The 22,927-nt window shown below is 34.0% G+C and overlaps 4 protein-coding genes across 6 annotated transcripts; all 4 read left to right on the top strand.

Annotated features, from left to right (window-relative positions):
• Nucleotides 1–740: 740 nt before the first annotated feature.
• LOC140963219 (polygalacturonase inhibitor-like) lies at nucleotides 741–3,294 on the top strand. Its single transcript, XM_073422513.1, has 2 exons — nucleotides 741–1,236; nucleotides 2,633–3,294. The coding sequence occupies exons 1-2, from the start codon at nucleotides 764–766 to the stop codon at nucleotides 3,156–3,158; spliced, it is 999 nt and encodes a 332-aa protein (XP_073278614.1). The 5' UTR covers nucleotides 741–763; the 3' UTR covers nucleotides 3,159–3,294.
• A 2,611-nt stretch (nucleotides 3,295–5,905) lies between these two features.
• LOC140958763 (syntaxin-related protein KNOLLE) lies at nucleotides 5,906–7,248 on the top strand. Its single transcript, XM_073416330.1, has 2 exons — nucleotides 5,906–6,617; nucleotides 6,713–7,248. The coding sequence occupies exons 1-2, from the start codon at nucleotides 6,012–6,014 to the stop codon at nucleotides 7,040–7,042; spliced, it is 936 nt and encodes a 311-aa protein (XP_073272431.1). The 5' UTR covers nucleotides 5,906–6,011; the 3' UTR covers nucleotides 7,043–7,248.
• A 1,051-nt stretch (nucleotides 7,249–8,299) lies between these two features.
• On the top strand, nucleotides 8,300–13,809 carry LOC140963204 (ureidoglycolate hydrolase). Of its 2 annotated transcripts, none has more exons than XM_073422504.1 (12): nucleotides 8,300–8,552; nucleotides 9,155–9,240; nucleotides 9,413–9,487; nucleotides 9,814–9,942; nucleotides 10,817–10,903; nucleotides 11,118–11,314; nucleotides 11,550–11,652; nucleotides 12,230–12,321; nucleotides 12,535–12,597; nucleotides 12,689–12,929; nucleotides 13,049–13,089; nucleotides 13,419–13,809. In XM_073422504.1, the coding sequence occupies exons 1-12, from the start codon at nucleotides 8,358–8,360 to the stop codon at nucleotides 13,514–13,516; spliced, it is 1,407 nt and encodes a 468-aa protein (XP_073278605.1). In that variant the 5' UTR covers nucleotides 8,300–8,357; the 3' UTR covers nucleotides 13,517–13,809. The 2 variants fall into 2 exon arrangements, with proteins under 2 accessions (XP_073278605.1, XP_073278603.1); XM_073422502.1 differs by having other exon boundaries at nucleotides 9,814–9,950; nucleotides 10,822–10,903.
• Nucleotides 13,810–18,925: 5,116 nt separating this feature from the next.
• LOC140963195 (protein WVD2-like 3) lies at nucleotides 18,926–21,951 on the top strand. 2 transcript variants are annotated; one of them, XM_073422486.1, is made up of 7 exons: nucleotides 18,926–19,078; nucleotides 19,917–20,385; nucleotides 20,661–20,746; nucleotides 20,843–20,933; nucleotides 20,999–21,070; nucleotides 21,340–21,450; nucleotides 21,572–21,951. In XM_073422486.1, exons 2-7 carry the CDS (start codon nucleotides 19,921–19,923, stop codon nucleotides 21,734–21,736), a joined length of 990 nt encoding a protein of 329 aa, XP_073278587.1. In that variant the 5' UTR covers nucleotides 18,926–19,078; nucleotides 19,917–19,920; the 3' UTR covers nucleotides 21,737–21,951. The 2 variants fall into 2 exon arrangements, with proteins under 2 accessions (XP_073278587.1, XP_073278595.1); XM_073422494.1 differs by lacking the exon at nucleotides 18,926–19,078 and adding an exon at nucleotides 19,139–19,263.
• Nucleotides 21,952–22,927: the final 976 nt, after the last annotated feature.

The following is a 22,927-nucleotide window of genomic DNA, read 5'->3' as shown; positions in this document are numbered from 1 at the left end:
TGTATATGCGTACTTATTTATTATTCATTTATGTACAACGGAATGATTTAGTTGACTAGAGCATTAAGAAAAAATATTATAAATTCAATAAATTTAATATTTACGGCTTTAATTTAGTGATATAGAAGCAACCAAAAAACTTTTATTCTAGAATCAATAATTGGATGAAATTATCGAAATTCACATGTCAAACGATTTTGCTTTTCAAAAAAGACAGCCGATAATTTAGAGCCACGCATTTGAATTCAAAAATCCAGTTGTCTATATTCCTAGTCACACACATCCCACTTCCCCCAACTTAACTATATATAATGTCAAAAAAAATTATTTTTTTTTTATAAATATGAGCATAATTGACTCTTCGTCTCACGAAAGATTTATTCAAATAGCGGGCAAAAGCTCTCTCTCGTAAACAGGCAATGAGAAAACACAAAAACCTTAAAAATAAATTTTTTTTGTAGTTAAATTACGGAGTAGGTCTTTTGTGAGACGATCTCATGAATATTTATCTGTAAGACGGTCAATTCTAACGATATTTACGATAAAAAGTAATATTTTTTTATTAAGAGATCTGTCTTACAAAATACGACCCGTGAGACCGTCTCACATAAATTTTTGTCTAAATTACGACCGACAGAAAAAATAATTGATTTGTGTAATTTTTCATTTTTCAAAAATATCATAATGATATTCTATTAACTTTACGGTATCAACTTTTATATAAAATGATGTAACACAATCAGGAAAAATAATACAACCAAACATGAACATCCAAGTTCTTTACATTCTTCCCCTTCTCATTTTCTTGTCCGAATTCCATCTCTCTCACTCGACAAAATGCCACCCAGAAGACAAGAAAGTTCTCCTTGCAATCAAGAAATACTACAACAACGCTTACGACATGATCTCGTGGGATCCCAGCACCGGTTGCTGTGGCTGGAACAGCGTCTCGTGCGGTGAAAGGACAGACCGGATCGATGGTATCGACCTCTCGTACTCCTCCGACATCACCGGCCACATCACCGAGCTTTTCGGAGATCTCCCCTACCTCGAATCCTTGAGTTTGCACAAGATCCTGGGTCTCATTGGAACAATCCCACATTCCATCACCAAGCTGACTAAGCTCAAGAGCCTCACAATCAGTTGGACGAACGTCTCAGGCCCTATCCCATCATACCTCGGAGAACTCAATAGCCTGACGTTTCTTGACCTGTCGTTCAACAATTTCAGTGGTTCGTGTCACGCCCCGAGACCTAGGCGTCGGTGACATCCGACATTGTTTAACAGTTACTTGAAAACAATTAAGCCTCGTATCGAAATGCCAAAAACCAGTCTTTTTCATAAATAAAACATTGTCTTTACTTTGACAATAGAATAAAAATACATCAAGATTGCGGAAGCGAAATAAATACAAAGTCTTGAGTCTAGATCTTTTGGTGCGATCACCAGCCCCAGAACGTCTCATGTTCCTCCTCGCTCCATTGTTCTTCATTTGTATCTGGGGAGTGATGTAAGGGGTGAGTGCTTTGGGAAACACTCAGTAAGTAGGGGCCGATCGATTACCACAAATACATATAAAGATAATTTTAAAACATCTTTTAACAGACTTTCAAAACTTATCATATCAAACATTAACCGAATCAGACTCGAAGGGTGAAACATAACTTATCAGAACAATTCAGAACAGATCAGATCAGAACAAACGGAACACTGTTATTCATCTCGTCATCCATGGTCAAATTGTCCCCCATATGTTAGTCCTCTAAGGGGTGAGGCCAAAACACAGTTTTATACCCACTGATGGGGGCCATAACACAGTTTTATACCCACTGATGGGGGCCATAACAGAATTTACAATCGTCGTTCCATATCCAACTCGAATCATAACAGTGTATTACAAAATCAGATTCATCAAACAGTACTTATCAGAATTATGAGAGGACTCAGCAGATTCAAAGAACGTCGAGACCAGAAGAACATATCGTACATCGATCGAGATTTTATAATACATAATATAGCATTTTTCGAAAATGATTTGACACACATACAAGCATGTCATACTTATACAAATTTTAAATTAGAAAGAAATACATAGCAAAAACCCACTTACCGAATTCGAAGGTGTAGTTTTCGAAATTGCCAAGTCCTGAAGTACAACTCCCGTTGAATTTCGGTCAAACGGTGACCGAAACCTTGCAGTATTTTGCCTAGATTTATGAAGCAAATCCAGCAGCATTTCGACGTATCTTCTGATCACTCGGACTGCACGAAGCCTTCCCCTTTTTTCTTCTTGCCTTAGACGTCGAAATGGAGAGTAGAGGAGAGGAGAGGAATGAATTTTTGTGATGATTTTAGGTGTGGTCTCTTCAACATACAATGGTGTATTTATAGGTGAGATTTTGCCCTTTGAACTTCCTCATGGCCAACCCCTTGAATTCCAAGCAAGTATTAATTGTGTTCATTCATTCATCCATGCACACCAAGAGTCACGTTGGTATATTAAGGGTCATCTATTTCATAATAAATTCATCCATGCACACCAAGATTCACTTTGGTATATCAAGGGACATTTCATGCATAATGAATTTGTCTCATCCCTTTGATTGTACTCGAAAATTTCGGGTTCTCACAGTTCGATCCCTCCGTCGCTAGCCGAGCTCAGAAAACTTGGCGGGCTTCGGTTAGACAGGAACAATCTCAGCGGGAGCATACCCGACTCATTCGGGAACTGGACACCGAGTCTGCAGTATTTGTATCTCTCACACAACCAGCTCTCCGGGACCCTTCCGAAAGGATGGGGCGACCTGCCTTTCTTGATTGTGGAGCTCCAACGAAACAAACTCGAAGGAGATGTGAAATTCTTATTCAAGAAGAACAAAGATATACAGCGTGTCGATTTTTCGAGGAACCAGTTGGAGTTCGATATGTCAGATGCCGAGTTCCCCGAGAGCTTGTTTAACTTGGATTTCAACCATAACAAGATTTACGGGAGTCTGCCGCAGAGTTTGGTGAAACTGGATAATGCTTATCTGAATGTGAGTTACAACAGGCTTTGTGGCAAGATTCCGGTGGGCGGGAGGCTCCAAGAAATGGGGTACTCGGCATTTTTCCATAACAAATGCTTATGTGGTGATCCGTTGCCCGACTGCAAGCATTAGTAGTCGGAATTATGGTTTCAAAATTGTATTTTCTTGATGGTTCAAGAAAAATAATAACTGCATTTTCTTGAAATATTATTCACCTTTCGAACTTATGTGATGAATAAAAAGTTGTGTTGTAATGATTTGAGTGAAACTTACGCAAAAATAATGTGAACGACCGAAGATGTCTTATATTCGAGTAGGTCTCTTGCAAGACGATCTCACGAATCTTTCTCTGTGAGACAGGTCAATCTTACCGATATTTACAATAAAAAGTAATATTCTTAACATAAAAAGTAATATTTTTTCATGGATGACCCAAATAAGATATATGTCTCACAAATTACGACCTGTGAGACGTCTCACACAAGTTTTTGTCATATTTATTCCTATCTATCTATATTTGTCATGTATAAATCATGAAACATTTAATGGTCTGATTTTGCGATATCAATTTTATTTTATAAAATTAACCATATCAATAATCTTTTTTAATTTGATAAAAATAAAATAAAATATATTTTTTTTAATATTACTGTCTATTAAAAAACAATTGTACACATCTTATACTAATTAAATTTAATATGGCCATGATATGTTTTTTCAATTTAATACTAAATAAATTCTAATACTTAATATTATATAACAAAAAAATTATATTATCATAAATTTATCAACACACATACAAGTGAAGAATAGTTCATGTGAAACAAACAAACTTGAGTACGACATTTGCTTTGTCCTTTTTGTCCAACATCGAATATGGTTTGATTGGAATTTTAGATTTAAATAAGCAAAATTTTCGGATGGATGGCATTTGGACCACGAGTTAAAATGTGCTATCGGTCCAAGAAGGTCTAGTCTCGATCAAGCTCCGTTCAGATCACTAGAAGCAATTCTGGTTCGGTACTCGCAAACAACACCTTAACATGATGATACTCACGGAAAAGTTAGAGTCCGATTCCGACAAGTGTCACTAGTCCAGACGTAGGTTTCGAAATTGTATTGAGCCCGAAATCACGAAGAAGACCGTTAGAAGGGGGTCGGGAGGGTGTCCTGGCGTAGCCCATCCCACGCTCAAGTCAGAGACTGAGGATATGAGGTGAGAGCAGCTAAGGGTGCTGATGAAAAATAATATATTGAATGAAATTAAACACTCAAACATGGTATTTATAAGAGAATAATTAGGCTTTTGATGGGCATGTCTTCCAATTGGGCTAGGGATGGGTCAGGGGTAGTGGGTCCATCCATGGGGTATCACACGGTTTTTACCTGATTACGGTAAGTGAGCTTATATATGTTAAATTTTTTATCCTTTTCTAAAAAACGCACATTTTATGGCAAGATCGGATCGAAAAATATATAGTTTCAAAAACAGTTTATGAAGAATTCAATTTGATCTTTACTTATAACAAATAAAACTTGTAACATAAAAATTAATATTTTTTTACGGATCCAATCGAATAAAAAATCTGATTTACAAAATTGTAACATGAAACAATAAGATAAACAAGAGTTTTTTTTTGTATCATATCAGACTTCCGCCCCAATCTAAAAAATAAGAAGCGTAGAACATGACTCGTGGACTATAGTGTCCGTGCCAATAACGACATTTGAATTCAAATTTGATTTCTCCTACACTTAATATATTCTATGAGATCGGGCTTTAGCCCAATGATCTCACCCACCAACTTAAGTTGGTTTCCTCTCCGGGTTCGATCCCCCTCCCCAGCGTGCGTTGTAATCAAAAATTTTTTTTTTAGAATTTATAGTTTTTTCAGGAGAATTTGATTGATCGATTTATACCAAAACATCGATAAACGATAAAAAAAATTAAAAAATGAAAAAAAAATCGACTCTTCAAATCATCCAATTAATTAAAATCAATTATATAAAATAAAATAAAATAAATTGAAGTAATTATAAAGTAAAAATAAATTTTTTATTATAATTATAATACCACATCTTTTTAGTCTTATTGTATAATAAAAAGATAGATGGATATTTTATTGACTTCAAAAAACATTTGGGAATCATGAGTGATGTCATTTGGAACATAAGTTTAAAATCCAATAAAAATTGAATATTTTCGTACAAGTTAAACACAAAAACTAAAGTGAAATCGTCTCATTAGTCAATATTGTGACATGACTCCCCAACCCGACTTCGACAGACCCATGAAAAATATTATTTTTATGTCCAAATTAGTATTTTATACTGCAATGTATTATTTTTTTGTTATTTACAACACTTTATGAAGAAATATCGTACTACGTACGATGAATTAAGTTAAAAATATTATTTTAATTTCAAAAATATATCGTGTAATATATATTGTACATGAGACCTACTGTGAATTAAATCTATATGTTCAAACACAATCTTGATAATCTACTCTATTCTAGTTTTATTTGTTTCCTGTATGGAAATATGCTAAATCAAAAAATTAACTAATTTTCTAAATAAAAGTTATCTAGATTATGTTATATACCAAGTAATTTTTGTTCTTTTTTTTTTTTTTTTTGCATATAAAGATTATGTTATGCAATTCTTGAAATATAAAATTAATTAAAAATACTTTTATTTTACATATTACTTGTCTGAAATTTCATTGACATCATCGATCATTGTTCATCACCAAAAGAACGTTGTATCCAAGAAAACATTAATTTGGTCGAAAACTAGCCGTTGGTCGAACAAGCAACGGCTATTTCTGATCCAAATAAACATAGTCTTCTCTTACAAATACATGGCAAATATTTTACATCAATTTCTACTCTCTGCAAATCGATTCTCTACCTCCATTTCCCATTTCCTTCGTTTTATTGCAAAACTTTGAGCTCAGCTAGTTAAAAAAAGAAGAAACTCAAGATGAACGATTTGATGACAAAATCCTTCACAAGCTATGTTGATCTTAAGAAAGAAGCCATGAAAGATCTCGAATGCGGCCCGGATCTCGAATTAGGCATGACCCAAATGGACCAGAACCTCACAGCGTTCCTGCAAGAAGCGGATCAAGTACAGAAAGAAATGAACTCGATCAAAGAAATCTTGGTCCGGCTACAAGAATCCAACGAAGAGGGCAAGTCCCTCCACAAGCCTGAAGCCCTCAAATCGCTACGCTCCCGCGTGAATGCTGACATTGTATCGGTGCTGAAACAGGCCCGGGGTATTCGGGCCAAGCTGGAGGAAATGGACAGGTCCAATGCCGTGAGCAGAAGGCTTTCGGGCTGCAAAGCGGGCTCTCCGGTGGATCGGACCCGTTCGGCCGTAACGAACGGGTTGAGGAAGAAGTTGAAGGAGTTGATGATGGAGTTTCAGGGGCTGAGGCAGAGGATGATGAGCGAGTATAAAGAAACTGTGGGGAGGAGGTATTTTACAGTCACTGGGGAAAATCCTGATGAAGAAATTATTGACAAGATCATTTCAAGTGGAAATGGAAATGGTGGTGAGGAATTCTTATCTAGAGCAATTCAGGTAATTTTTTGGGGTTTATATGAAACTTTTTATGAACTTTACATCGATCTTGATTCATTTAAAGCATGATGATCTTGAATTTATCGATTGTTTAGGAGCATGGGAGGGGAAAAGTGCTTGAGACAGTGGTGGAGATACAAGACCGGCACGACGCAGCCAAGGAAATCGAGAGGAGCCTACTCGAGCTCCACCAGATCTTCCTCGACATGGCGGTGATGGTGGAGGCGCAGGGCGAGCAAATGGACGATATCGAGCACCATGTGACGAATGCAGCACAATATGTAGGTGATGGGACTAAGAACCTAAAGACAGCAAAGGAGTACCAGAGGAGTAGTAGGAGGTGCTTGTGTCTTGGGATCATACTGCTTCTTGTGCTCATTCTTGTTGGTGTCATCCCCATTGCTACTAGTTTTAGTAAATCTTAAGTGAGATATCGGGTTCGAGGTTTGCGTAGATGCGACTCGAATCGAGAAGGGATTCGACTCGAGATTCCTTCTTTGTTTGTTGGCTGGCTCGCACCATATTATGTAAGCCGTGTATCATTTTGGGTTTTGTGAAGGGTAAATGGATTGCTTGCTTATTGTGAAATGGTTAAACTTGAGGTTGAGAACATATAAAAACATATCCAAAAATTATGTACTGAAAATGTTGAAATTTTTTGAGAAATAATTTACTTCATTTTTTTTATATGAAATATTTTTTTGGAAAACTTAAACAATTCAACGAAATTGATATAATTTCCAAAACAAAACTGGATTATATTTTCTATTAATCATTTCCAATTATTTTTATCATCTAAAAAAAGAACATCATTTTCTTTCAAAAGGGAAAATTGATAAATTTGGTTTTTGGTCTGATATCTTTTTACTTTGATTTATTTCTAATATTTTTTCATTATTAGGACACTTGATCCCTTTTTATCCAATTTTCACCATAGTAATTGAAGTGACATTTTTTCTTCGGTGACATATAAACTTTGAATTGTAGGTTTTTTCGTATTACATATGACGTGGAAGTTAACATACAACTTGAATTTTATTTGAGAGAAAGTGAGTGCACTTGCCTTCCACATATTCATCGATATTTATATCTAAAAAATCCTCAATTTTATGAGATCAAGAAGTTATTTTGCAATATATGCGGATTTGAACTGCGTCTAATCTTTATCTAAGAAATTATTCAATAACCCAAACAGGAAAAATGAAAACCAGTTACGATCCAACAAGTAAGAAATTCAACTTTTTATTCTTTTTCAGTGTCTTTTTTGTAAACTTCGAGCACAAGCAAATAAGTGTGAATCTTCCAATATAAAAAAATTACACCTACCACTCTGCTATAGAAACTAACGAGTTTCACCAAATAAATTAATACAAAACTATAAAAATCAAAGCACTAGAAAAGTGCAAAATCAAAGAATTGAAAAACAAGACATTCACCCTCCAATTTCGACAGTCATGGAACCTTCGATTAGATTGTCACTTATCCAAGAAATCTCTATATTTACACAACAATATTCCTCATTAAACAGATGATGTCATAATATCGTGTAAAATAGTTATTCTTCTTAAATGTCACAAGTAAAAATACAATTTAGCCACCATAATGAAAATTGAGTAAAAAAAAAAATCAAATTTCTGAATAATGGAAATATATCGAAAGTAAATCAAAGATCAAAGGTGACCATTAGTTAAATTTGACAGTCACAGACCACGCAGTCACGCTCCAATTCCAGTAAAGAAAATGCTCGTCAATCTCTGCACTCTCCTCTTTCTTCTGTACTTCATCGCTTCTTTTCCCCTAATCTCATCTCAGAACTATGAATATGACTCGACGATCAAAACCATGGAAGAGTTTTCTGGGTACCCTTTTCAGGAGCACGGTTTCAAAGATTCGTCATCCGCACTTTCAGTGGACATAGAAAGTTTGCAGAGACAGGTTACCCTTGAAATATTCGAATATGGAATTTATTTATTTGAGCTGGGTTCTATTGTAAAGATTTAATCTTTCTCGATATCTTGGTCTGCGGTCGGGAAAAGAGTTTAGATTGTAAGTTGAGAACGAGATGGAAACGGTGCACTTGGGCATTTGGGAATTTGGATTTTAGTGTCAAACTAGTGATCTTAGTAAAGCTTTTTATATGCTTGGCTTGAAGGCGGATTTAAAAATTAATTTTTGGCTAGCTTTGGATCTAAAATAGTTGGAAGCGACTGTATTCATTTTGGCTATATGAAGATTCTATCCTTGGTGCATTTAAATAGCTAGATTATTGAGTTTTTTTGGGAACACGTAAGGTTGTATGGTATGTATCTTATCTTGCTATTAGAGTGCAAAATGTATGTATTGAAATAAAAAAAAAAAAGGAATCCTTGGTGTGGTATAAAGTGCTGGCCTATTAATACAAATGTGTAGTTCTTATGAGCCGTAAATTGTGTTTTTGAAGCATGAAAATGTATGGTTTTTGTGTTCTTTTCTTCCTGTTTCAGTTTATTTAAAAGATACGGATCTTAATCTGCCTTTGTAATTTTAAAATATTCTAGATCGATGAGCTAGCAAGTTTCTCGGATACGCCTGCACCTTCGGTCACTAGAGTCCTTTACAGCGAGAAGGATGTGCTAGCAAGGAGGTAAAAAAATGGAACATAACTGATTATGTGCGCAAATTTAGTTTAATAGTCTGCATTATGTATATGCCTTGGATTGGTCATGCAACAATAGGATACTTAGTTGGACAAGTCAATTGATACACGCTGCGCAATGTGGTCTAAAATGTTACTTTTCCTGAATTATGTTGAACAGGTACATTAAAAACTTAATGGGCCTTGCTGGTCTATCTGTCAAAGAGGATGCCGTTGGAAACATTTTTGGTCGCTGGTAAGTTATTCATTTACTTCATTCCTTGTTGTTCTATACCAACTTTTGGGAAAAAAATAATTGTCACTCTTGTTGTGTACGACTGGCTAGGTGGCATACTAATCGAAATGGATTATTTTGGTCATTATACAATTTAAAATATTTGAATTCAATCACCACTACCACTTATACCTTTTGGTACAACATGACAGTTTTTCTTTGGGTTCATTTGACAAGGCATCCAACCGTCGACTTGCCTTCTTCAGCATGAAATAGAAACGATTTTGGTTCCCTATCCCTTCATTAGACTCTAGCTCTTCAATGCAACTTTATTTGGTTTTACGCAGGGAGGGCTCTGAGCCTGAGATTGCTGCTGTGTCTACTGGTTCTCACATAGATGCAATACCATTTTCAGGGAAATATGATGGAGTTGTTGGTGTTTTGGGTGCCATAGAAGCAATTAATGCACTGAAACGGTATGCAGGTGGTTGATCCCTATTTAGATTCGTCACTTTTTGCTTCTAGTACATCTTTGTTTGTGACTAGCAGATTTCGAAAAACAATTAGTTTCTTTGGCTCATTGTAGTTATGCTGCGGCAAAATTCTTTCATAATGTGAATGTATACATTATTCAAACCAAGCAATAACAATGTTTCTTCTTGGATAAGAAGGTGAAACCAAATTGACCTGACTTGGTAGTTGGTCCTTTACCTTTTCTTATGTTATTATCAGAGCCTTATTACGGATATCAATGGTTATTGCAGGCTTGCAGCAACATTTTCAAATTATGAAAATATCATTTGGGACATTAGGATCTATGTTGCATGGTTACGGATATGAGTATCGTATCGTATCGAATACGATATGGATAAGACGATAAGANTATATATACGATGTACAACTTTATATGAGTGATTTAAAAAGAAAAAACAAAAAAATAATTGTCGAAATGTATACAGAAAACGTGTCCCCGCTGTATGCACGGCGTATCCTAGCCGTGTCCAAGATTTATCCGACTGGTCAAAGCTAAAAAAAGTCAATGACACGGATTTTGCCATATCCGACACGCATATCGGTATGTCGTATCCATATCCGTGTCGTATTCATATCCGAGACTTCAGGAACAAAAATCAGCAGACAATGCCTTAGCCCCTCAATTAAAAATTTTACCTTTTTTAATGTGTAATTTTTTTTAACTTGAGGATTATACATGTAAAAGAATTAGTTGGATATTTGACTATTAAGATTTAGATTGTATGAGCTTTTTTATTTATACTTTTCTGATTCCGCGGCCTCGTCACTAATTACTAGTTTGTTTTAAGATCTCATTTTTTATGAAACTTTAAACAGGATAGGTTTTAAGCCAAAGAGGTCCCTGGAGGTGATCATGTTCACATCAGAAGAGCCTACAAGGTTCGGAATCAGCTGCTTGGGAAGGTTAGGACCAAAGATTTTCTTAATCACAACATTCAAAAATGTTATAGGACCTTTCACTCACGTTCTCTTTAACCACCAAGTTACCATCTATCATTAGACTGGTAGATTTATGATCATTTTTAAATCTTTATAATTTCTTTTTCTTTCTTTTTGTTGATATTTTGGTGCATTTCTTTTACTCTTATTGATGTTGAGACTCTCCTTAAATTTGCAGCCGGTTATTAGCGGGAAGTAAAGAACTGGCAGAACGTCTCGAGACGACAGTCGATAATCAAGACATATCCTTTTCTGATGCTGCAAGATTTTCTGGATATGCACACGAGGATGTTTCCACTGTGTTCCTGAATAAAGGGCACTATCATGCTTTCATTGAATTGCACATAGAGCAAGGTCCCATTCTGGAAGAGGAAGGTTAGCCTTGTCAAAAAATGAAAAGGATGTTCACTATTTTGATAATGTGTACCATCGTCCCTTCTGGCGAGGGTTGATCTGCACCCTCAAATTAAGAAAATTGAAATAGTATGTAATTCTCTAAAAGTTTTCAAGTCTTGCCTTTCAAATCATTTAGTTGTCACCCTTATCCCCAATTCTAGCTCAACCGTAAATCGCCTGCTGTCGCATGTTAATCTTGTTTGTATTTTTTTAGGTACATCCATTGGTGTTGTGACTGCAATTGCATCACCGGCAAGCATTAAAGTGGATTTCGAAGGCAATGGAGGCCATGCTGGAGCTGTTCTTATGCCGATGAGGTGATGACATGTCTTGTTCGATTTGCATATGCTATGTTTGAATCTAAGATTTTATCAAGAGAAACTCGGATGAAACTGATACCTATCACATTGTCCGTGATAGTAAAATCAAATTCAACTTTTAAAATACATTAACATCTACTCGATGTGATAAAATAAAGAAGTAAATTAATTTTTTTTTAGCAAAGATACATTTTTGTGCACACATTTTTCCGTTTTCTTTATGATCAATCATACAAATAGTACTTTGTTCATTGACTAAAAATGCTTTTTATATATATAAAAAAAACACTTTCTTTGGATGGATAATATATGGCGCAGAGATTTTTTGTCTCTGTATTTAGGATATGAATGAAAAGTTAGACAAAATGCTCGATTTTTACAATTCTCAACTAAAATGTGGCTATGATTTAAATATCCTAAGTTTTCCGGAGCTTCAATGAAGAAAGCAACTGCTGAAACACAAGTATCCTTGAGGGGGTTTATCCATTATGGGCTCTGCCCGATGTTTCATTTTAATTATTCTATGAGAATAATTTAGAGTATTAGTGTTACATGTTAAAATTATTTGGAGCAGAAATGACGCAGGACTGGCAGCTGCAGAGTTGTCCCTTGCTGTGGAGAAACATGTTCTAGAATCAGGATCCATCGACACTGTTGGAACAGTTGGTAAGTTTTCTATTATTCGTTTGTTAGTCAGTCAGTCTGGTGTGGTTGTTTCCTAGCGTAACAGTGGGGATGCAAAAGAATAGAACTGGTTTTCAAGCTTTCCGAGTTGGCTCGAGCAATAGTAATTTGTATTTAAATATATGTGAGCGAACTAAGGTTGAACGTCTTCTAAAGTTTTATCAGAATTTGGCTTGAATGTATGCTGAATTTAAGGTATTCTGGAGTTGCACCCTGGAGCAATAAACAGCATTCCGAGCAAATCACATCTTGAGATTGGTACAAAATGTGATTCTTGATCTTGTGTTGAACAATATATAATCTGCTTCAACGTCTGAATATTTTATCATATGTTCTTTATCCATTCAAGATACTAGAGACATTGATGAGAAGCGGAGAAACAAGGTGATAGAAAAAATCCATCAATCGGCTCTTAACATATCTAGAAACCGTGGTGTGAAACTATCTGAGTTCAAAATTATAAATCAAGATCCACCTGCGTTGTCTGAGGACTTGATCATTAAAGCTACTGAATCAGCTTGCAAGGAATTAAATCTATCGCACAAGAAGATGATCAGCCGAGCTTATCATGATTCCCTATTCATGGCAAGGTCAGACTCTCTCGTTTTTCAACCATTATCGATGCATCAATTGACCTTTTTCACCCAAAAATTTTGCTTAATGACTTTATTACAACATATTTGGTTACCTTCATCTTATGCTGTTGCAGAATATCTCCGATGGGCATGATCTTCATTCCATGTTATAAAGGTACATTCAATCTCTTTAGATAATCGAGCATTTGCTGCTGTGCCAAATAAACGATAGTAAATGAAATCTATGTTGTATCGAAAGCAAAAATATATGGTTACGAGGATCGCTTGTCATTGTACTTAAAAGTCTTGTACCATGTTGTGCCACATTGGGAAGCAGGGTCAATTAACCTTAGATCATGCAAGTCCAACAAGATCTAATAGCAATCAACGCATCTAGTGTTCACTTTTCCAAGATTAGGACAAACAAATTTCATATGTTTAAAGTAGGAGGTTTGAACATATTCGGCATCTGCAATGATCTTCTACCTTTGTTGTTGTGTACAGGATACAGCCATAAACCGGAAGAATTTGCAGCTCCTGTCGATATCGCAAATGGTGTTAGAGTGTTGGCACTAACACTTGCCAAGTTGTCCCTCACCTGATATTTAATTATTTATGATGTTGTTTGTATAAGCTACATGTAATCTTGGTCTTATTCAACACATGTGTGCGCATGAATTTCATAAATTGCAAGACAATCATAAACTTGAGCTCTAGAAATCAAAATCAAGCTCGAGCTCGAGCTCGAGCTCATATGTTTCAAGCTAAATAAAGAACCGAGTTTAAGCTCGCCAACTCATGTTTAAATCCATGAGTTTGGCTTGCAATCTCGAGCTCTTGAATATGTCAATACTCTTTGTATAAAAAAAATTATTAGAAATACTTTTGTTACTAAGCATTATTTCACAAGTATATTGGCGAGCATAAACCGTAAGTTTGGGTTGCATGTTTTAGCTCTTGAATATGTTAATATGCTCTATGTATAAAATAATTTTAAAAAATTATGATTATGATGATATTATATAATATCATGTTAGTATTTTTCATACATATATGTATATATCAGTGTTAATATGTTGCACATTAGTCATACACATCGATAATATGGCACTCATCTATTGGACGTGATGAAACATAAAAAAAATTCATATTCAATAGGACATAAATGTGTACCTTTTAATAATAATATTAACATCTTGTTTTATGTAAAAAGTTAGTAATTTAGAAAACCATTTTTTGTGTGTGTGGGAAGTTTACATATTAATTAAAGTTATCTGAAATCTTTAAGCCATTACCTTACCTTGAAAATGAGAGGGAAAATTGAAATAACTTCAGTCAACTTTTTTTTTTTAAAAATGACCCTGATCTTTAAAAAAAATACCCCGAAAATGGGATAGTCATGAAATAAAAAAAATTTATGAGTCCAAATTAAGTTAATTTGTGTTAAATGAAGGGAAATTAATGTGAATAAAGTAAAGGTGGGGTTTATCAAGAAGGTTAGGGAAGAGTAATCAATCAGAGGGATTAATGGACCCCAACTGCCCTTTGTCTCTCATAGTTCACACATTCACGTCATTTGACAATCCAACTTCTTATCGTTAAAGTGTCCAAAATAATTATTAGATGCAAACTGCAAATCACGCATGATTATTATTTCTATCAAGTATTGAAAATAATAATGATAATGTAACATTAATTTCATTCATATTTATGTTTGTCATTTTACCATACATAACAATCTCACATGTTAATTTTGTGTTACGAATGTCTAATCTGACACTGCTTATGAAAATTATTACTTTTTATGCCAAAAATAATGTTTTTCATTGTAAATATAAATCGAGTCAACCCTTCTCACGAATATAGATCTGTGAGATTGTCTCACATGAGACTTATTATTTACAATTTTGATCGTCTATGTTGTTGGAATCGTGTCTTAGAACTGTATCTTTTAGTTTTTGGTAAGTTTTGCATTTTTCATCGGGAGTGTTGGTTGATTCCATCCTACATGTAGGGACACTACCCTCGTGATAGAATCAAGGGCCCAAATTTAGCCACACATACATGGGGTCCACTAATTTTTTTAAAATCACATATGTGTGTGAATCTTGTCCATCCAAACCATATGAGGGCAGTGCCCCACATGTAGCATCGAAGCTACCGGGAGTGTTAATGTATCATTGCACGTGTAAGTGTTATGTCAACGTCAAGTTAACATTGTGTCAGCACCACATCAATGTTGTGTTGGAGACTGAAATTTAACAAAATAAATGAATAAAATAGCAAAAATGACAAATGTACATAAATTAAATTGCAATTCTTCATAATAATAAAATTTTTCATAGAAATTAGATACAACTAGAAAAGTAATGTTTGAGTTGCCATAAAATATAAAATATGGAAGTTGTATGTATCATTATCATTAAAACAAATATATTCGATCTTACAAAAACGTTATATAATTTAAAATATTTAAATTACATTATTACACCAATTATGACTATCTATAAATATACTCGATCTTACAAAAACTTTATTTATTTTATTTATTTGAGGATCTTTTACGTTAGGTAATAGGCATTTAAGAGATTTCTGATCGATTGTTTAAAATATATTACAATCTAAATTATATCAAAGTAATATTACTACTATATTTTTATCTAATTATAATAATTTAAAAATCTGCATTATTTATTTAGTAAATTGTACATTGCTTGCGGAGGACACTAATAACATTAACATTATTATGTTTAAAGTTAGGTTCTCTCTAAACGTAAATGATTAATGTAACGTTCCAGATTCGATAATTGTCCATACTGTATCAAGACGAGTCTTTTTAACGTACTTATGTCATCACTCACACGTACCATAGAAAACTTATCAGGGGATCACCCATCCCAAAATTGCTCCAAGTCGCTAGCTTAACTATGAAGTTCTTATGTGATGAGCTACCGAAAAAAGATTCACCTTCTTGATATGAGTAGTAAATATCAAATATTTTAAGTTCTCATCAACTGCACAGTCTCATACCTGAACAATTTTAGAATCTCTCTCCTTCCGGTGTAAGATCGGTTCATTCATGTTTCCTCCGCCTAGAAGCCTGCCAAGAGCCGCTCATTGTCCGTGCAACCTCATTGTACCGGCGATCACCCCTCGCCCTCTTCGACCCCGACCTCACAATTAAACCCAATGTTGAAATTATATTATATTATATTAAATAAATATACGGAATTCTACTTAAAAAACTTTTTAGTCGAAAATAGTGAATTAGATTATAACTTGGTGTTATAATGTATATAAAATATAATCCTTTTGTATTAAATTGATATATTAAAATTTTGTAAATGAATGGTAACTCTTATATTAGTTCCTTCTTCGAAAATTAAAAAAATTTAAAACTTGATAAAACTATATCATCTACATAAAAAATCAAATGAAAATATATTTTTCGTTGACATGTCTTTCAAGTCATATCATTGCATAAATTCGTTTCATTAAATTAAACCATTCAAATTCCTAAAAGGATTATGCAACTAACCCTATATGTTTTCAAGACTTCCAAATCATTTATTTATCATGAAAACTTTTGTGAGATCGACTTACAGATCAATTTTGTGAGAGAGATATCTTATTTGAGTTATCAATGAAAAAAATATTATTTTATATACCAAAAATATTACTTATTATTGTAAATATGGACATGATTGACCTGTTTCACAGATCTTTAGTATTACTTATTATTATAAATATAGATAAAGATCCGTGAGACCGTCTCATAAGTACCTATTATTCATAAAAAGTTTTGATATTGTCATGTAAATGTCGGTACCACATCGATGTCACTCCGAAAGTATGACTAAAACTGGGAGAAAAACAACAATAATTAAAATATGACAACATAAAATAATTAAAATCGCAAAACGATAAATATATATTTCAATAAAAAAAATTAAAATCGCAAAACGATAAATATCTGTCAAAATTATAATGTTCAAAACCCATCTCCCAACGTCGAAAGCATACAAAACAGACAAATCGTAATGAAACTCAACAAAAACAATAATTAGGAAGGGATAAGACGAGTCTATATGATTATATGTAAACATATTTGGATTGCACAAAATTTATATAGTTAAAGATTTCTAAAAATAAGATCATGTCTCTCACCGGGGATGGATAATCCAAAGGGGTGGTATTATATAAACACTTTGATCGAGTTGTTTAGCCGAGGAGAATAAACATCCCATAAAATTTTATTTTTCCGAACTTAAGAGATCTCAACTGGTGTTAATATTTAAGATCAAATCTTGACTATTAAGAGATCTCAACTCAAAATTGACCTGTAATATTTTTTTATGGATGACCCAAATAAGATATATGTCTCACAAAATACGATTCGTGAGACCGTCTCACACAAGTTTTTGCCTTTAATGAAATAATTTTTAAACAATGTGAGTTGTTTTCCCATTTTCAATATTCAAATGACTGGATTCAGTTCACCAATCCACCAAATTTTTGTTTCTATAATGGTTTAAGTTATAATTTTAAAGTTCATATTTAATACGAAAAATAGAATTTTTTTAAAAAAGAGGTGACGTCATATAAAAATGGATTTTTTTTATAAAAAAAATAAAAGAAAATATTTTTCTTTGATTAGTACAATAGACGGATTAGTAAAGTCATAAGTGCCTATTAAAATGATAACTAAATTTTACCTAAAAATTCTTTTTAATTAGTGGTTTAACGATCGGTTATGACGTCATTATCGAGGGAAAGAGATGTAATTGGATTTTAGATATATTTATCTATTTAGGAAGTTTTTAAAATAAATCATGTCTTTATATTTTTGGTGTTTGTCCCCCCAAAAGTAGGGGTGGGCGTCGGTCGGTTTGGTCCGATTTTTCTCTATAACGGTTCGATTTTTCGATTTTCGGTTTTGAATATATTTGGTCCAAAACCAAACCATTTTATTACGGTTCGGTCCGGTTTTTTTGTAATACGGTTCGGTTTATATAGTCGGTTATATACGTTTTTATAATATTTTGTTAAGAAATAAAATTATACATCACTTAATGCTTGATGGATGTAACACATATAAAAGAAACAATGACAGTAGATGAGTTGAACATGTATGATTACAATACACTTATGACTTAACAATCAAACAGTAGCTCTTCAATAAAAGGATACACAGTCATTAAATTCTAATTCTAATTCAAACTCCAAAATACTGTTTTGCAAAATTAGAAACAAAAATGACATTAAATTCATCACAATGGTGATTATGAATCACAATCTTGACGCATAACTTAAATATATATAAACTTAATGAAACTAACAAAGATCTTTCCCATTTATTAGCTCATTATATAAAAAATCTTATAGTTAAATATAATATGACCGGTTCAGTTATTTCGATTTTCTGAGGATCAAAACCGTAAACCGAACCGAAAAACCGAATTTTTTTAATTTTGAAACCGTAACCGGCCGAAAAACCGAACTATTTAAACCGAATTTTTCGGTGCAATCGGTTATTTCGATTTTAACCAAACTATGCCCACCCCTACCCAAAAGACCAAAAGTAAATGATATAATTTTAGAGAATCAAGAAAAATATGTGACCCAAAAACTTTCTCAAACATTTTTTTTTTCGATTTTGGTTATTTATTTTGTTTTGTTGTTTTAACAAATTATACAAAAAAAAACTCTCGTGAGATCTCACATGTCAATTTTGATAAACAAATTTTTCGACTCGTGAAAAATATTATTTTTTATGAAAAATATATTAATTTTTATGATTGATATGAGTTGAATCGATATATCTGATTAATATAAATATGTAATTTTAATAATCTCTTTATACAATTTTCCAAGCTTTTTATAACTCTATACAAACTCATCCACTCCATGTAAAAAGTTCTCACCTGCCGTCAACCATAGTGCCGTTACGGCACCAACCATGGAAACTTATTTAAGCTTTTTCTCAACTGCCGTCAACTAACGCCGTTATTTTATTCCCTCCTTTCCTCTGCAGCACAAACAAACAAGCCCAATGTCTATTCATGTGTACAGTATATATATAGACAGTGCTCAGAGCTCTCGATCGCTAAGGAAGAAAATCCAGAAGGGAAATAGACCTCGCAACTAAGAAGTTTTGATTGATTGTGAGAAAATTTACGATGCTTCGATTCTTGTTTGATTAGTTTTTATGCTGGCATGTGTGTGAATTTTCTAGTTCTTGGTGTGTTAAGTTTAGCTGGTTTCGAAGAATTATCTCTGGATTCTTGATTTGGTGGTGATGTCGGGATTTTCAAGTTGGTTGCCTTCATTGTGGAAAAGAAATTATTGGGTCTGGTTGAATAACATGTTTTTAGCATGTTTTCTTTGTGAGAAGCTAGTTTTTATGTGTTATTTGGGTTTTCATTTCCGTGGTGTGTATGATGCTGTATGCCACGCTTCACGCTTGTAGTGATTGTCCATGCTCAGTTGTTAGGGCTTGGAGCTTAAAAATTTGTCATTTTTTTTCCAAGGTTGTGTTTTGCATATGATTGTGTCACCGTAGAGTTTGTTGGATAGTTAAAGTTTTGAACTTTTCAGTTTATGTATTTGGGTGTGAAATTCCTACTCGGAAAATTAGAGTTACATTCGTTTGAGATTGTGAGGCCTTGTTGGCTTAATCAAAGAGGCATAGTTTCTATATCGCGAAAACATGTGCTCTGGTGAAAGTAGACAGAACCGTGAGATTTCTTCATGTTCCTCTACTTATATAGCTTTCTATCAGTTCCATCTCTGTCTGCCTCAAGTATTTTAGATTCTACCTTGAACAAGACTCTTGTTTTTATTTGAGATCATTGCTTTGACGGTTCTTAAGAGAAAGGGAATGATTGAACTGAAATGACAATCATATTCTAAAACATTTGGATTGATTCCTTGACTGATTTGTTATGTGGGTCCTGATTCAGACCGAAAGATTTGAATGGCTGCGATTGCGTTTTGTTTCAGTGGTATGGAGCTGGAAGTTCGTGACATTCACATGAACAAGGAAGGGGAAGGTGTCATAATATACTCAAGTGGTGTCTCCGATGACCCAACACATGGAACTTCCAGTCTGCAAGAAGCATTGAGCAGTGATTCTGAAGGGAAGGACTTTGAAACAAAAGAATGTGACAAAGAAAAGGCCATAGATATTTCAAAGATTTGTGAAAACATGAAACATCAACAAGATTTTCCAATCTTTAACACTGAAACTTTCATGTCAAAGGAGCATGCAACATTTGAAGATCAAAAGGTAACGAATGATGACAAGAAGATGGGAGTTTGTGGCAAAAAGGCCACCAAATCTGCTGCTGGAAACCGTAAAACTAAACGTACAGTTCCACAGCCCTTTGCTCTTGAAACTGAAAGGCGTGCTTTCTGTGGAACTCGTCCGTTTGGTTCCGAGTTTGAGGATGATACTGCTGGAGATAAACCTGTAAATTTGTCTTGCCATCTTTATGCTTCATTGTATATTTTGGTAATAGGTCTGCTGATGTTTTGGACCAATAATTCTCATGTTGTTTTTTTTAAAAGGGAAATTGATTTTCCAGTCGTTCTTGTGAATTTGGTAGTCATATCTAAGTATGCTTAACTTTATTTCCATCTTCAACAAGATCTTGAGACAACATATGCACACTTTGATGCATGAGAAATCTTAAATGGGCGAGAAAAATGTCAACAACTGATACTGTGTTCTCTATGTCGGTTCAGATTGTCGCACAGATGGAATCAAGGAAGCCATTGCAACCTGATAACAAGAAGCATCCTGATGAAGATGATTTTTCAGTCACGTCATCGTATCTAATCTAAAATTGAACTATTCTTTACATTTATTTATGTTTTCTTTCTCTTTATGTTGACTCCCTAAATAAATTTTTTCTCAATCACATAAGAATTGGTGCATCATCAAGAAAGTTCAAAAAGACGACTATCGCATCAGCACCGGTGTTTAAGAGCAGTGAACGAGCTGAGAGAAGGAAGCAGGTAGAATTCAAACGATTAGTTTAACTTTGTTTTGATTCTTACTTATCTTCGCTATTCTTCGTTAGTTCTACTTGAAATTGGAGGAGAAAACTCTAGCATTGGAGGCTGAGAGAACTCAAGATGAGGCAAGAAAGAAGGTAATTACATGTTCTTATGTTAGACAGAATAACAAATATTTTTAAGTTCAAGATTTTGTTATAGATTGAGTTCCGTAGTTTCTATTCATCATTTAAAAAAAATCATTGATTTCACATCTATATATAGTCTATGATAATAGATTCATTTTTATTTTGTGTCTTTTGAAATCTTGTAACTTACGGAAGACAAGTTAAAAATCCATGACAAATATAACAGTATCATCAGAATCCTTGAACACCTGTCTTTTCTGGCTTCCGCATATTTGTAGGAAGAGACTGAAGCCGCAATCAAGCAACTGCGAAAGAGTTTGATGTTTAAGGCAAGTCCGATGCCAAGCTTTTACCATGAGGAACCTCCACCACAGGTCGAACTGAAAAAGGTACCGGAACATTGCCATGATCATGAAAAGTTTGAAAATTTTCTGTAACTATAGTTATAGAATTAACATCATACTCAGAAAACATAAACTTGCCTTTTTTGCCTACACATCATTGTATCAGCTGCCTCCAACTCGTGCAAAATCGCCAAAGTTGGGTAGAAGGAAACTCGAGATCACTGTACAGAATGGCACTACCACCTGCAAGATTATAGAAACGATCCAAGGAGAGGAGGTGATGGATGAGACTTTTACATCGAAGATTGTTGACATTGCTGTTCATTCTTGATCAGCTCTTGGTTAGTAGTAATTATTGGTGGAACGACTTTAATTTATGCCTTTCAAGTGCTGTATTTTGACTGCATATGTCAAAACAGCAAGGCCCTTTGAGTGGTTTGCTTTAATTTAATGTTTCAACTGTAAGTTTTCTGTAACTTATTCTGTACATTTTTCGAAATGTAAACAATATTTCATTCTTGAATGAAATGGAAAGTCTTGAGAATATTGCCACGTAAATGCTCTCTGTTGTCTAAGAACAGAATCCATTGTGAAATCCAATAACAAACAGCAGGGATTTTGTATCAGTCTGTGATAAATTTATCAGGATGTATTCAATAGACACAAAAACAATAACACAAAACACAGAATGGGTAAACCGTATCACAATTTGACTTGAAAAACCGACCCAACAAATGTACATCGATTGTAAACACGTTTGTCGTGAAAAATAATACTTTGGACATAAAAAGTAATATATTTCATTCAAATCAACATATGTCACGCAATATTTGTTAATAACATAACTAACAAAAGTGAAATACAATACTTTGACATAAACAATAATATCATTCATGGATCAAGTCGAGGCGAAAATCTATTTAACAAAATTAATTCATCAGTTATTGTGTTAAAATAATCTCCAAATCTTGTCGATTTTAATCTTATGGTTATAAACTTCAGCTAACAACAATATACATCCCAAGTAGGCTTCTTACATTCTTGAACTTGATTCACTCTCTTCTTCTTGTTATTATTAGAATAAGAAGGATTCTAATATGTTGTCAGCATATCCATATATGCCAATAGACCTCTGTCGAGCTAGGAACCGTTCCAACCCAATCATCCATCTCAAAAACCACATGCTTATGCCTCTTGTTATGTCAACTAGCATCCTACTATGTTTTCACTTTTCTAATATAGAAATTTAAAGGTAAAAGTGAAAAGTTCAACCGAGTCCATGAATTCAGTTCATACAAACAACGAAAAGTAATATTTTTGATATAAAAATAATACTTTTCATACGTCAGATCGGTCGAACAAAATTGACACGGTCCTCTCGTTGGAGTTTTTGTGATAAAAATTACAAAATTTCCAAAAAAAAATGTCTTTCATCCACGTTAAAACCACGCTTCTTTCTATTAAGAATTGTTATTTTTGCCTTTAGCACCAACTGTACAGAACTGTAAAAAAACATTGTGTT

The sequence above is a fragment of the Primulina huaijiensis genome, chromosome 2 (assembly GCF_012295235.1).
Source record: "Primulina huaijiensis isolate GDHJ02 chromosome 2, ASM1229523v2, whole genome shotgun sequence".
NCBI classification, from domain to species: Eukaryota; Viridiplantae; Streptophyta; class Magnoliopsida; order Lamiales; family Gesneriaceae; genus Primulina; species Primulina huaijiensis.
The sequence above is the reverse complement of the archived record's forward strand: the minus strand, read 5'-3'. Positions and strand labels throughout refer to the sequence as shown.

What these genes read in the sequence shown, in the direction of transcription:
- LOC140963219 (XM_073422513.1), top strand. Translation starts at nt 764, where the DNA reads ATGAACATCCAAGTTCTTTACATTCTTCCCCTTCTCATTTTCTTGTCC. An exon ending in TTCAACAATTTCAGTGGTTC is followed by an intron (nt 1,237 to 2,632) that starts GTGTCACGCCCC and finishes GGGTTCTCACAG; the next exon opens with TTCGATCCCTCCGTCGCTAG.
- LOC140958763 (XM_073416330.1), top strand. Translation starts at nt 6,012, where the DNA reads ATGAACGATTTGATGACAAAATCCTTCACAAGCTATGTTGATCTTAAG. An exon ending in TCTTATCTAGAGCAATTCAG is followed by an intron (nt 6,618 to 6,712) that starts GTAATTTTTTGG and finishes TCGATTGTTTAG; the next exon opens with GAGCATGGGAGGGGAAAAGT.
- LOC140963204 (XM_073422502.1), top strand. Translation starts at nt 8,358, where the DNA reads ATGCTCGTCAATCTCTGCACTCTCCTCTTTCTTCTGTACTTCATCGCT. An exon ending in TAGAAAGTTTGCAGAGACAG is followed by an intron (nt 8,553 to 9,154) that starts GTTACCCTTGAA and finishes AAAATATTCTAG; the next exon opens with ATCGATGAGCTAGCAAGTTT. An exon ending in GCTGTTCTTATGCCGATGAG is followed by an intron (nt 11,653 to 12,229) that starts GTGATGACATGT and finishes TATTTGGAGCAG; the next exon opens with AAATGACGCAGGACTGGCAG.
- LOC140963195 (XM_073422486.1), top strand. Translation starts at nt 19,921, where the DNA reads ATGGAGCTGGAAGTTCGTGACATTCACATGAACAAGGAAGGGGAAGGT. An exon ending in GATTTTTCAGTCACGTCATC is followed by an intron (nt 20,747 to 20,842) that starts GTATCTAATCTA and finishes CAATCACATAAG; the next exon opens with AATTGGTGCATCATCAAGAA. An exon ending in CACAGGTCGAACTGAAAAAG is followed by an intron (nt 21,451 to 21,571) that starts GTACCGGAACAT and finishes TCATTGTATCAG; the next exon opens with CTGCCTCCAACTCGTGCAAA.